The sequence below is a fragment of the Brachypodium distachyon genome, chromosome 3, assembly GCF_000005505.3.
Source record: "Brachypodium distachyon strain Bd21 chromosome 3, Brachypodium_distachyon_v3.0, whole genome shotgun sequence".
Classification (NCBI taxonomy): domain Eukaryota; kingdom Viridiplantae; phylum Streptophyta; class Magnoliopsida; order Poales; family Poaceae; genus Brachypodium; species Brachypodium distachyon.
This window is the reverse complement of record NC_016133.3, coordinates 23,795,611-23,807,449: the sequence shown is the minus strand read 5'-3', so window position 1 is coordinate 23,807,449 and position 11,839 is coordinate 23,795,611. Positions and strand designations below refer to the sequence as shown.

Here is an 11,839-nt window from a genome sequence, read left to right as displayed (position 1 = left end):
GTTCGGCAGGGGCGTTGGGGATCGCTCCGGCGATCGCCGCCGTGGTCGATGGCATACGTAACCTGCAAAGAGGTGCACCCAGAATGCATGCAAGCTAGGAACACATGCACGCACGTTTTACCCAGGTTCGGGCCACCCGGAGGTGTAAAACCCTACGTCCTGCTTGTCTGAGCTTGTATTATCGCAAAACCAAGTGTTTACAGGTTGCCGGGTGAGTTCCAGGGTACTTTCTCCCTTTGGCTAAGTGCTCCTTACTATTCTCTGCTAATGCTAGAGGCTAACTGTGAGCTGATCGAACCCTTGGACCGTTGGCGGTCCTCCTTTTATAGGCAAGAGGATACCACAGGTGCCACGGTGCATGTATTACAAGTGGCGAGCATGAACGCCAACTCCGCTGCTAGGGGTCTAGAGCCCGACAGGTAGGATTGGACAGCCACTGTTCACCTGACTGGAGGGGTAACTCCCCTTCTGTCGGCTCATTTAATGCGCCGTGCGCCTCACTCCTTGCCCTGGCAAAACTGCACACTGGGCGCCTGGTGCGCGCCCATGTGGCACCGCTGCTCTGCTCGCTCGGCCCCGCCCTTACGACGGGAGCCTGCGCTCGGGAACCTCCCCTCCCGGCAAGTGACTTCCCGGAAGGCGGCCAGGCGGGAATATTTCCTGAAGCCCCGCGAGCCCTTCCGGGCTGGTGGCTTGCCGGGCAGCCCGCTAGCTGCCACCCGTGTGAGATCCTCCCAGGAACTCAGCGATGCGATCCACGCGTCGCGCAACGGTGGTACCCCGGGTGCCACTGGCACGACAGCGCCACGCCGCGTCCATGCGACCTCCATCCCCGCCGTCCTAGCCCCGACCCTCCCATCCCCAAGGGGTTCACGGTGCTCTAGGCCTGCTAGGTCGCCGGCTGCAGGTGCTCCCTTCCTCTACCATTTTCCCTCAACCGTTCCTCCCCGTTCTCTCACTGTCTCTCAATTCTTTTCAGTGTTCTTGTGATGTGTAGGAAATTAAGGGAAGAGATTCTGACGCCCATGAGAAGGCCGCCATGGACTTCACTGACCTACCTCGTCAGGTATATCATGAACATCTACACCCTCTCGGGCTCTCGGGCTCTCGGCCTCTCCGAAGAGAAGCCTTGATGATGCATGTCACATGTTTGAGGAAATGCTCCTTAGAAATGTAGTGTCTTCAAACTAGAATTTGACATCGCTTGTATTTTGTGTTAGAGGTACTAACTTAATATCAACCTTAGGCTTAGAAGAGAGGAGAGAGGGATCTTAACAACGTGAACGTGATTCGTAAGGAAAGGAGAGAGGGATCTTAACAACGAGGCTACTAAAAGTCATAAGGCCATGAGAAAGAAATATTAGCTTATTGTTTCTTCCTACTCCCTCCGTACAACAAATGATGTCTCAACTTTGACTAAATTTGAATGCATCTATACACTAAGTCATGTCTAGATACATTCAAATGTTGACAAACTTGAGACATCCTTTGTTGGACGGAGGAAGTATTTGTTTAGAGATGAGATTCCAATTATATTCATTTGTGCTGTGCTTAGACCAAACTGGGGACAATGAAAGTAGACTGCTCAGAGTTTTTAAACATCATGGTGTCTTACAACTGGGTTCTTACTTTCCATTATGTTTAGAAGAAGCTTACTTTAGAAGTTTGTTTTGTAGATGATAGCTCAGAATTACGACACAGAAGGAAAAAAGAGAACACTTGGATAATCTGTTTGCTTGATATGAATCTACCACTGCTTCGGAGTTAGCTTTAAGCCGCCAAATTATTACCGTTCATCGGTCAAACTCTGTCTTCTGTTTGATCCCATTTTCATATGTTTTCTGAATGCCTCGTTTGATCCTATTTTCTAGGGTTTTTAATTGGGGATCAATCTTCTGTTTGTTGTCACTTGCTTAACCATATAGACTCCAGGAATAGTATAGAAAAGTCATGCATGTGTCACTGTTAGCAGAATTAGCAGCACAAGGCAAACCACGAGCACACAATTTGTTGATGCACAAAGAAAACTTTATTTCTGCTGAGGTAGTGCCGTGACATTTAATTGAACCATTGTCTTTAGCAGTTTCAGATCATCTCATTCTTTATGTTTGTGTAGAGCTTATACGAAATCTCTGTCATCAAATGAAGATCGCCTTCTGTTGTGGATGGCAGGGTAAATCGGAAGGAGTAGCAGCACATGGCAAGCAACAGGGGTCCAACTTTTGATGTCAATGTAAAAGGCAAATGAAAATCGCCTCCTAATGTGAAAGAGCAGAGTAAAGCAGAAGGAGTATCAGTACAAAGCAAGCTACGGAGGTCCAATATTTGATGTCAAGGTAATAGGTACTGCAGATTCCAACATTCCATTTTTTTTTCTCTTTCTCTACTTTGAAGTCATGACATTGTTTGTTTTCTCACAGACCTGTAATATATATTCAAGTATTATGAACAGGATACTTATCCATTATTATTGTTATTATACTTATCCATTTTTATTCTTCTTATACCTATCCATTTTTATTCTTATTATGTTTGATGTATCCTCAAAGTTCAGATGTTATATATTTGTCTCACATGGTACATCCCTGCAGATCGATTATGTGCTACAGATATCAATTTATCCTTTGATCTGTGGTGAATATCTGATAAGCGTAACATGCTGATACACTGAATTTTAAATTACATCAACCACTGTGATGATATCCATAACATTTAATATATTCTATTGGTCCATATCACCAATGTTTAAAGGGGATTAGCCTGCGTCCACTGAGCATAACTAAACTATGTATTGCTAAGTTGCCGAGGGCATAGCATCGTAACTGCTCTCAAATGGGTTATAAGGTGTTATATCAAGCTAGCTCGTAGTATTAGTTTACAAAGTCTAAGTACAACTTGTGCTACGAAGAATGCATAATATTCAGAATATCTCTGGGACTACAAAGATTATTCATTTGTGACAATGATGGAGGATGCTATATTAATTGGAATTTCTCCAGTGGTTGCAAAAAATCAGAGGGTACACACCAATTAGCCTGTTAAGAACAAAAAAGAAAGCAATGGCCAGCAAATAAGGTTCGTCAGAACTGGAAATTACTGTCCTTATGATTATACTGAGGTAGCTTCCTCTAATTTGCAAATGGCCCTCTCATTGAAAACTTCAAACTGTAGTGTAGAATGAATTGTTGTATTATGGCTATTTTGTCCCATCGTTTGTTTCGATTCTTGAAAGAATAAATGCCTTAGTGTATGTATGCTTATCTACGTTCACTCTCCTAGCTGTTAATCTGTAGTTTTGTTGTATTTGAAGCAGAGCGGACTGACAACACTGCCAATCGAAGAGGGGGAGAAAGAGGGATGTCGTGAGTCATTTAGTCGTCGTAACATAGCTTCTTTGTGCGTGGTATTTCTGGGATCATTTCGACTTCAAAAGCTGCAACCGACGAAACAAATTTGTACCACTCGTAGGTGTGGGAAGATAAAGTAGATTCTTCATAATTAGTTGGTTCTTCTATCCAAGCCAATTATAATGTGCATTTAATCATTTATTTGCTATTAGAAACTTTTGTAATTTTTCCTCAAAAGCATTTTGTATTTATATATATGATCGGAGAATATTGCCGATGAATTATTGAAAGTCTGATCACATTTTCAGTTCCGTTGTTGATTTGAGAAAAATATTGCCATTGTCACATGTCTTAAATATACAGCTTATTGTGCCGTTATTCATCACCATCACAGAGTCAAGATGCAAGGAGGACCTTGCCTTAGCAAAAAGAGCAAGGGAGTTGAAAGTTGTGATTGCGAACTGGTGTGGCATTGGAGCCTAGGGATGGAGGGAAGAGAGAAGAGTAGATATGTCATACTTGTGCTCATGAACAGCCGAGGTGGTGGGCCCGTGGGCCGCACTGAGAGGTGCATATACATAATTTTATATGAACTATACATTTTGAATATAGCACATCATCAATCTTAAAGCCCAGACTGAGAGGTGCTGATTCAGAGTGTGGATGCACCCAGCTGCAAGGAAGCATTTTCCTGAACATCTGCACCAACTGCAGGCTACAGCACAAGATTTAAAGACTGACGTGATGATACATTAACCAGAAGTTGTATTACAACAAATCATAATGGCGTTACACAAATATAGGCCGTAAGGGGTCGACACTGACAGGTAGAGACTAACAGGCAATCTTATGCCTGTCTTAGCTTACCTCTGAACGTTACAACATGTAAAACCTAGAAGGAGAGCACAACAACTAGCCACGGATCAACAACAAATTCCTACGCATATACTTTAATCACGAAGATATCACAGTTATGCCTCACAACAACGTCACCAGGATTGCCGCGAGGATATTGAGATGACGCTGCATTAGATGGCCCGTGAGCATAGCTGTGTTGATAACTTAACACAGACAAGAATCTCAGATTGTCTTCCATCTGCGAGCTGGAGACCAAAACGCTGACAAGACCTACGAAGAGGCAAATAGGAAGAAAGTAAGTCACGTGATTTCAGATGTACAAACATGTGTGATCTGTGTTTCTTCAATTTTGCATGCTTCCATTGTTTTTCATATAACATTAAGACTTCAGAGATAATAGCCATAGTCAATACAGAACAAAAAAAAATTAGTAAGAGAATCGCTATTCTCAGCTACCACAGTGTAAGGAAGGACACTAGTGTTGAAATAAAATACATGGTTTCTCAGCGCGTTATCTTAGGCGATGATGATGCATAAGATATAACCGTCACAATGCAACATCTCTTAGTTGTTGTATCTTAAAATGGTTGTATTAATTAATTTAGGAGCAATACTTGAATTTGATTGGAGTAATGAATATTTTTGTCTATGTCTAGGTGCAACTCTAGTAAGAGACAACAACACTCTCTTTCATCTTTAAATAGCATAACACATCAGCAAAACGTCTAAGATTGCGTGCTAAGATCCTTGCATTGGGAGAGGCCTAAACTGCAATCCAGCTATTAAAATGGTGACCACATGAACAGTGTTCAGAACAAACAATTTAAACACTGAGTGCTTCGATTTATCGCCGATAAACGTCTGAAAGTGATCCGAAAAACATAAGAATAGGTGACTGTAGGAGGAACTAACTATCTCTATTTTTAAGGGGAGTGCAGGACTTGAACCCAAGACATCAACAACTACAGGTGTAGTATGCTTTAACACTAGGTCACATGGCTGTCCACATTTCCCGTATAAATCCTCTAGAAACCCCATAATTCGTATTGGCACAACAGCACTGGCTATTTTCCTCTAAATTTTCATCGTCTCAAAAACCAGCAATAAATTTCATTGCCTAAACAGACAGGCCTAGGGGGTAAATTTAACTACTCCCTCCGGCCGGAATTACTTGTCGAAATATTATATGTATCTAGACGCTTTTTAAAGCAAATTTGAGACAAGTACTATGGGTTGGGGGGAGTAACAAACACGATGATTTATTAAATACTGATGTCTTAATTGGAATCATGGTGTATAAAGTCATACAGAACAATCTAGCAAAAATCATAAAATTCAGGAAGGAGGAAGCAAACAGTGTACATACATGAGTGTCTTTGTGAAGACATATCACCACCATGCAGAAGACACAACTAATACTCTATTCTTCCATCCAAGGTAAAGGACACCGTCTCTCTCCTCAAGCCTATAGTAGTTGTTGTAACTATCCAAAAGTGTTTTGATGGTGTTGTTTACCACTGAACTTAGCGGGTATTGCCTAAATCCAGCCATTGCAAATCTCGCCTTCCATTTTCCAAACACCTCATGCCTCTCAATCCTATCAGCACCCTCACATGCAATTAAATTAACAATATCCCTTGCAACACAGTGTTGCTCTGCACTCATCCGTCTTTTATCATCCCTTGGGAGAGCAGCATCTATCGACTCAAACATTGCAGTATAGTAGTCGAGAGTCTCTAAATATCTCGGGAAGAATGGAGCTGTGTTTGTATTTGACTCCTGCTCAACTAGAGTCACCACTCTAGGAGAGAGGCTCTTGATCATTCTCAAAATCCTATCCCGGTGATTTTCCATGCTCACACTTTCATCAGGAGTATGATGCAGCTGATAGGCAAAGTTCACAACGATAACCTCCCCAGGTCTTATATCAAGATGCTCGAGGTGGACCTCATGGCTAGCAGCTGGAATAGCATTGAACTCAAAGGGCAGACCGCATGCTCGAGAAACTTTATACAATCTAGTGCCAACTATATCCAATCCACCACCTCGGGCATAAATAGAATCCGAGTCATCTATACCAGTGATTCTTAGGCACGGAGGACCCCCAGGCCTCGCTGCAAGAGCCTGTATAACAGTTACCCACTGGCTTCCCTGTGCAATTTGGAAATCAATGATGTGAACAAAGTTCTCACCTTTGATAGCCTCAGCAATAGCACCATTTGCTGACATGTAACCAAACTTGTAGAATGGGCAGATCTCATAAAGAAGAGACATGTATGACATGAGCTCAGAGCCTGTAGGTTGTTTACATCTCAACGATTTATATATTTTACTCCCGGACGAAGACAGTCTGGCAACAAGGCCTTCCAACATATAAGCACCCAGTCGTTGCATCGGATCACCAGAGACAGATACCAGTTGACCTAACTCTGATATGAGTAGTTCTGTCGCAAATACATCATTCTCAGCAACAGCTTTACCACATGCTATGATTACCTCCTTCAAGTCCCCTGTATAAATTCCAAGAAGCTGTCTCCAGTTATCTGGTTTCAAAGGATTGATGGCTTGCAAGGAGCTCTCAGGGCTGTCAGAAGTTATGTCTAATTCAGGTCCAAGAATTGCATCCTCTAGCTCCTTTAGTTTAACCTGGAGATCCGCAACCTCAGTAACACAGGAAGCACTTGGGGGCGATCCATATATGTGGTCTGAATGACTATCATGCTGGGATAGGGGGCTCCCACTTATAGGGGAGATGCTATGAGACGAAGTGGAGCTTTGGGTGGGATACACACCATTTCCTGATGATGATTCCAGGGTACAGTATTGCGGTTCAAATACTTGAGGGTTGGATCTAATCTTCTGTGACCCATCATCGGAAGACGTGTAGTGAAGATCTATATGACTCTGCGCTACATAGAACCTTCCATTTTCTCGTGAAGGCACTGAATTGTTGTAGTATGCCATTCTTTGATCATCTGAGCGCCGGTATGTGTGGTCTGAAGCCTTAGCCCACATACTGCTGGTTGCAACCTTCTACGACAATACCCAACAGGGAGTCGATCCTGCCAGCTTTATTACAAACATATTTAGTATATTGTGATCATGAGATGGGTATAAACAAAAGGATACATGTGCAGTTTATCTCTCGAACCCACTCGTTCAAGAAAAATGTCAAATTAAGCTAACAAATTCAAAGAAACTTACAGTATCTCCTAGACTTAGTAACGCTTATGAAATCATGCAACTACAACCAAACAAGATCATGATATAAACAAATTTCACTATGTGACTAAAGGGTGCAATGGAAGTTCCTATTACCAAATGAAATAAGCAAATTTCACTACGAATTGATGTCGAGACAGCTAAAAAAGGTCATTTTACCTCAGAAGTTAGGAGAAAACATGACACCTGAAACAGGCATAGTAAATAATGCACTGAGTCATCCTATATACCTATACAATCTATCCCCACTATCTAATGTACCTGGATTGTCAGCAGCCACATCAGCAGCAGCAGTATCAACCATCACTAATTTTCGAATGACGACATGTCATCACTAAAAAATATTTATGAGATCGTCACAGTTATTGTTTCGCTAAGTGAGCTCTTCGATTTTGCCAGTAAGCAAACACATGAGTTACGGATGGAGCCGCCTTTTAAGCACCTGAGTGGAATCTTAGCCGCTACTGGTGATCCATCCCTTCCCCTTCTCCACCGTTATCGAGAGGTACTGCACCCGTGGCATTACCATCAACATGCTGGACGGCGCAAATTAGGAGGAGGCAAAGCGCTTGCTGGTCTGGTGTCTCAAGGTCAACGTGGACGCTCCCCATGCTGGCTCGCTCACGCTAGACATTATCAGGGACGTGGTCTATGAGTTGGAGATGGACCCTTACTTACGGGCTCTGCGCTCATCTGTCATGGCCCCATCGAGATGGAGGCTAGCATCATGGACGGTTGTGGATGACGTTGCAGCACCGTCTCTTGGTGTCTCCACCGTCAGTCCGTCAAGAACACCGTCTCTCTAGCCGTCGCTTCATGGACATGTCCTCCCCGTCCTACCTATTTTGACGGCACCAAGGACATGTTTGCCTGTGAGTAGGTAATAACCCATTATGGTAATCCCCTTTTTTCCAATTGTCCAAGCAGCCTCAGCTTCACCAGGAGATCTTGCAGATTGCAGCCTCTGCTGTCTGCCCGCCCGTCAGTAATCTTGATAGAGTGGTTATTCACCAAAATATTCAGAGGATTTGTGAGATACAAGGCTGATTTCCCCATGATTTGGTTTACTATTTGTATTTTTTTCATTTGTGATGATTGAGATTGACCCCAAGATTTATGATTCATCCCTGTTTTTCTTTATTATATCTTTTCATCTGTGAAGACTGGAATTTTCTTAGATGAAATCCAACATGAAAACCAGATGCTGCATGTATCGGTAAAAGTCCCCTTGCATAGCTACAGTAAATATGAAGAGCCCATTCTCCTACTGTTTCCAATTATTTTTCGTATGTTAATTATTATTTCCGTATTAAAGTATACCTTCACTTCTTTCAAAAGTAAGCACAACCCAGGTAAGTAACAAATAGTAGGTGTGTTTCAGCTCCTGTAAGGCTGAAGTGTTAACTGTATATTGTCGACAAACTAGCTGCATGAATGATCTGGTCAATGTAAAATACACCTGATTATATAGTTTGCTGATTCTAATTTTCTAATCATTGCTTTCGTAAGATCAAAGAAGATAGAAGCATCTACCAGCAAATGTTGTAGGCAAGGTACAAACTAGAGCTATTCTTTTAGTTCTGTCTATGTGTATTACTGGTTCCTTCATAAACTTCAGTGCAAAACAGTATTCAGGATGACATTGGATGTTCAGAGTTCATACCATATGTATCTGGCATGTACTCATGTCTTGTTTGGTGCCTAGATGCCTAGATTTTAAGTGTCTTTGCCTCTCCATCATATGGACTCATTTTTATTCTTGCAGCAATTACTACTTTACACTAATCAAATTTGAACATATACTTACATATGAATAAATGGCTCCTAAGCCACCCAACAACTGATCTGAGGACAGGAATGCCAAGCTAGTGCTAGGTCGGTGTACAATTTTATAAATAATGTATGTGTTCAATTTAAAACGTAACTGTAACCTATTTGTTTCTCTTCTCGTGCAATGTACTAATAAAGAGAAAATGTGTTTATGAAGAATAGGACCCATTAGGAAACTAATAAAGAGAATAATCATCTCATTTCACGAGAAAACTGGACAAATCAAGTCCGAAAAGGTCTGCGGCAATTGATTAGACCGATTCAAGGAAGATGTGTATATGAAGAATAGGACCTAAATCAACGCGGCAGAACATCATCTGGAAAAAGTAAGAAACCTATGGACAAAGAACAACAGAAAAAGACTATTACCATTGAGTTGAAGCAAAGGGTAAAATAGGTTCCACCAAATTGACCACAAAACGAAAGCAAGGTTGATGCAAGTCACAGCAGCAGGACAGGCGGAGGACCCAGTAGGGCAAGGTAGGGCGCCCGCCCTACCTTGATTTTGCCTCAGTTACGAATTGGGGAAGATTATGAAACGGGGATCTAAAGGGCGGAATCCGTTCGTGGTGTGATGGGAGGAGAAACGGTCGGGAGCGAGAGAATCGAAGGGGAGATCAACCTGCGGTGGAGGCGCTCGAGCGAGGAGGAAGACGAAGGGGGCTCGGGCGCTCGGCAGCGGGATGAGTGGCGGCGCTCGCGCGAGGAGGAAGAAGATGCACGGAGCGAGGGGGCTGTGGGGGCTCGGCAAGGAGATGGGGACAGGGGGTATAGGTTTTCTTTTTTTTTGTTAAGAGAAGGAGAGGGGGTATCGCTATAACTCTCTGGCGCTCGTCCGCGCCGCGCGGACAAAAAGCCGACCACGCCCGCGTTCCTTTCCCTTTTCTTTTTCCGTGCCGTTTCCTCTTCTGTCCCGGCCTCCCGTTTCCAATTAGCCAAAATATCTCCCTCCCAAACGGTACCTCTTCCTCCCTTCCTTTTTCCCCTTTTTTCAATTTTTTTTATCGGCTTTGTTCCTCCTCGACTCCGCCGCGCTCTTCCATCGCCGATTCTCTCCAGAGATCGTCCAAATCCTCGGCGTTGTGGACGGAAGCTGCCTTCATCCACGAGATTTTCTGGCGGCACGGGTGGGGGCCATCGTTGGGTGGTGGTCGCCAGGCGAGTCGCCGGCGTGGGTGGATGCTGATTCTGCGATTCCAAGAGCGGCGCGAATCCTCATCGTCGCCGCGTTAGGGGCTTCTAGGCTGCTGCATTCGCTGAGCTTCTCCTCGCCAGATTTTCTCGGTCCCAATCATACTACGGAGCTGGTGTCGTGGTGCCCTCCTCCCTCCCGGGCTGCAGCGCGAGATCCTAGCTATTGATGGTGCAAGACCTAGGCGTCGGGCCTTCCAATGGAATGCAAGATTGCCTGCGGCTGCGCCGTTGCCAGGCCTCTCAGCATCGGCTCTTCCCTTCCTCCAAAAACCCTGGATCCATGGGTGCCGTTGCCTGGAGGTTGAAGCGGTGTATGCTTCTCCCTTATTTTCTTCCTTCCCTTTTAGAGTTCCAATACTATTCAGTTCACGCATTAGCAACAGTTGATCTGATTTTTCTGTGAATCAACTTTAAAGATTATGAGTGATTTTTTCAATTTTGGCTGTATTGGAGGCACACGACTGTTTGTTCATCGATCTGGATACTTTTCGTGCAATCAGCCGGCTCTGGACATAGAAAAGGTTAATATGCATCCATTTACTGTTATGTTTTTGTTAATGCTGATGAGTGATGACAAACATCTGTCAGTGCTGTTGATAAAGGGTTAGAATTTGTATTTTAGTTCCTCGGTACGTGGTTCCCCTGTGGTACTGTTGCAGTTTCAGATTTTGATTTCTTACTGGAAGAAGCAAGCATGTAAGTAGAGCAAGAGGTAACAAAATGGAGTACATACAGGAAGAGAAGACCTAAAAACATAATCGAGGTGAATAATTTTGTCAATAAAAATAGGAGTGATGTGGCATGGCACTCGATTTCTGAATTTTGTGATAAATGTCTCATCTATGTGGGTAAATGTTGCTATATGTATAGAATTTGTAATGTCAGTATAGCTTCAGCTTATTAAGCATTTTTCGTTACAATTGGATTGATTTGTCCACAAAAGTTACTCTATTAATTGAGTGTAAAATAAACATTCTAGTTGTTTAAAGACATAAGTAAAATGCGAAGGATGTATGGAGGCATGCCGTAAATTTCATTATCTTTGATAGGCAATGAGCCTGATTATTGCTTCCTTTTGTGCTTCACATAAACACCTTCTGTATGTCTTAAATTATGTTTCTATCTCAGTTTTAGTTTATATCTGCATATCCCTTCCCCTATTGTACCGTGGATGTTGCCGTCTCACAGCTGAAGCCTGAACAGGAGATCTTCGCCCCCTGTTTCTCCATACAATAGATTCATGATTTTTGTTCCATCGATCTAATTCTACTTTTGGTGGATCATGTTCCCAGACAGGGGAGAGATAACTTTGGCTCCAGGACTAGAGCTGATAAGTATGTTTTTGATTGAATCGATTGCTTCTGGTGATTCTAGTGTCAATGGTTTGG

At 43.1% G+C, this 11,839-nt stretch overlaps 1 protein-coding gene and 1 long non-coding RNA gene across 5 annotated transcripts; one reads left to right on the top strand and one right to left on the bottom strand.

Moving 5' to 3' along the window:
* The first annotated feature begins 1,119 nt into the window (after positions 1-1,119).
* Positions 1,120-4,242, top strand: LOC112271673. Its single transcript, XR_002964965.1, has 3 exons — positions 1,120-1,173; positions 2,173-2,336; positions 3,314-4,242. It is a non-coding gene; the product is annotated as an uncharacterized LOC112271673 (long non-coding RNA).
* Positions 4,072-10,048, bottom strand: LOC100831355 (scarecrow-like protein 21). Of its 4 annotated transcripts, none has more exons than XM_003573821.4 (3): positions 9,627-10,048; positions 5,572-7,274; positions 4,072-4,475 (listed from the first exon to the last, which is right to left on the bottom strand). In XM_003573821.4, exon 2 carries the CDS (start codon positions 7,218-7,220, stop codon positions 5,595-5,597), a length of 1,626 nt encoding a protein of 541 aa, XP_003573869.1. In that variant the 5' UTR covers positions 7,221-7,274; positions 9,627-10,048; the 3' UTR covers positions 4,072-4,475; positions 5,572-5,594. The 4 variants fall into 4 exon arrangements, with proteins under 4 accessions (XP_003573869.1, XP_010234693.1, XP_014756863.1 ...); XM_010236391.3 differs by having other exon boundaries at positions 9,880-10,048; XM_014901377.2 differs by having other exon boundaries at positions 5,572-7,267; positions 9,880-10,048.
* Between the last annotated feature and the right edge of the window lie 1,791 nt (positions 10,049-11,839).

Coding starts and splice junctions, on each gene's coding strand:
- LOC100831355 (XM_003573821.4), bottom strand. CDS start 7,220: ATGTGGGCTAAGGCTTCAGACCACACATACCGGCGCTCAGATGATCAA.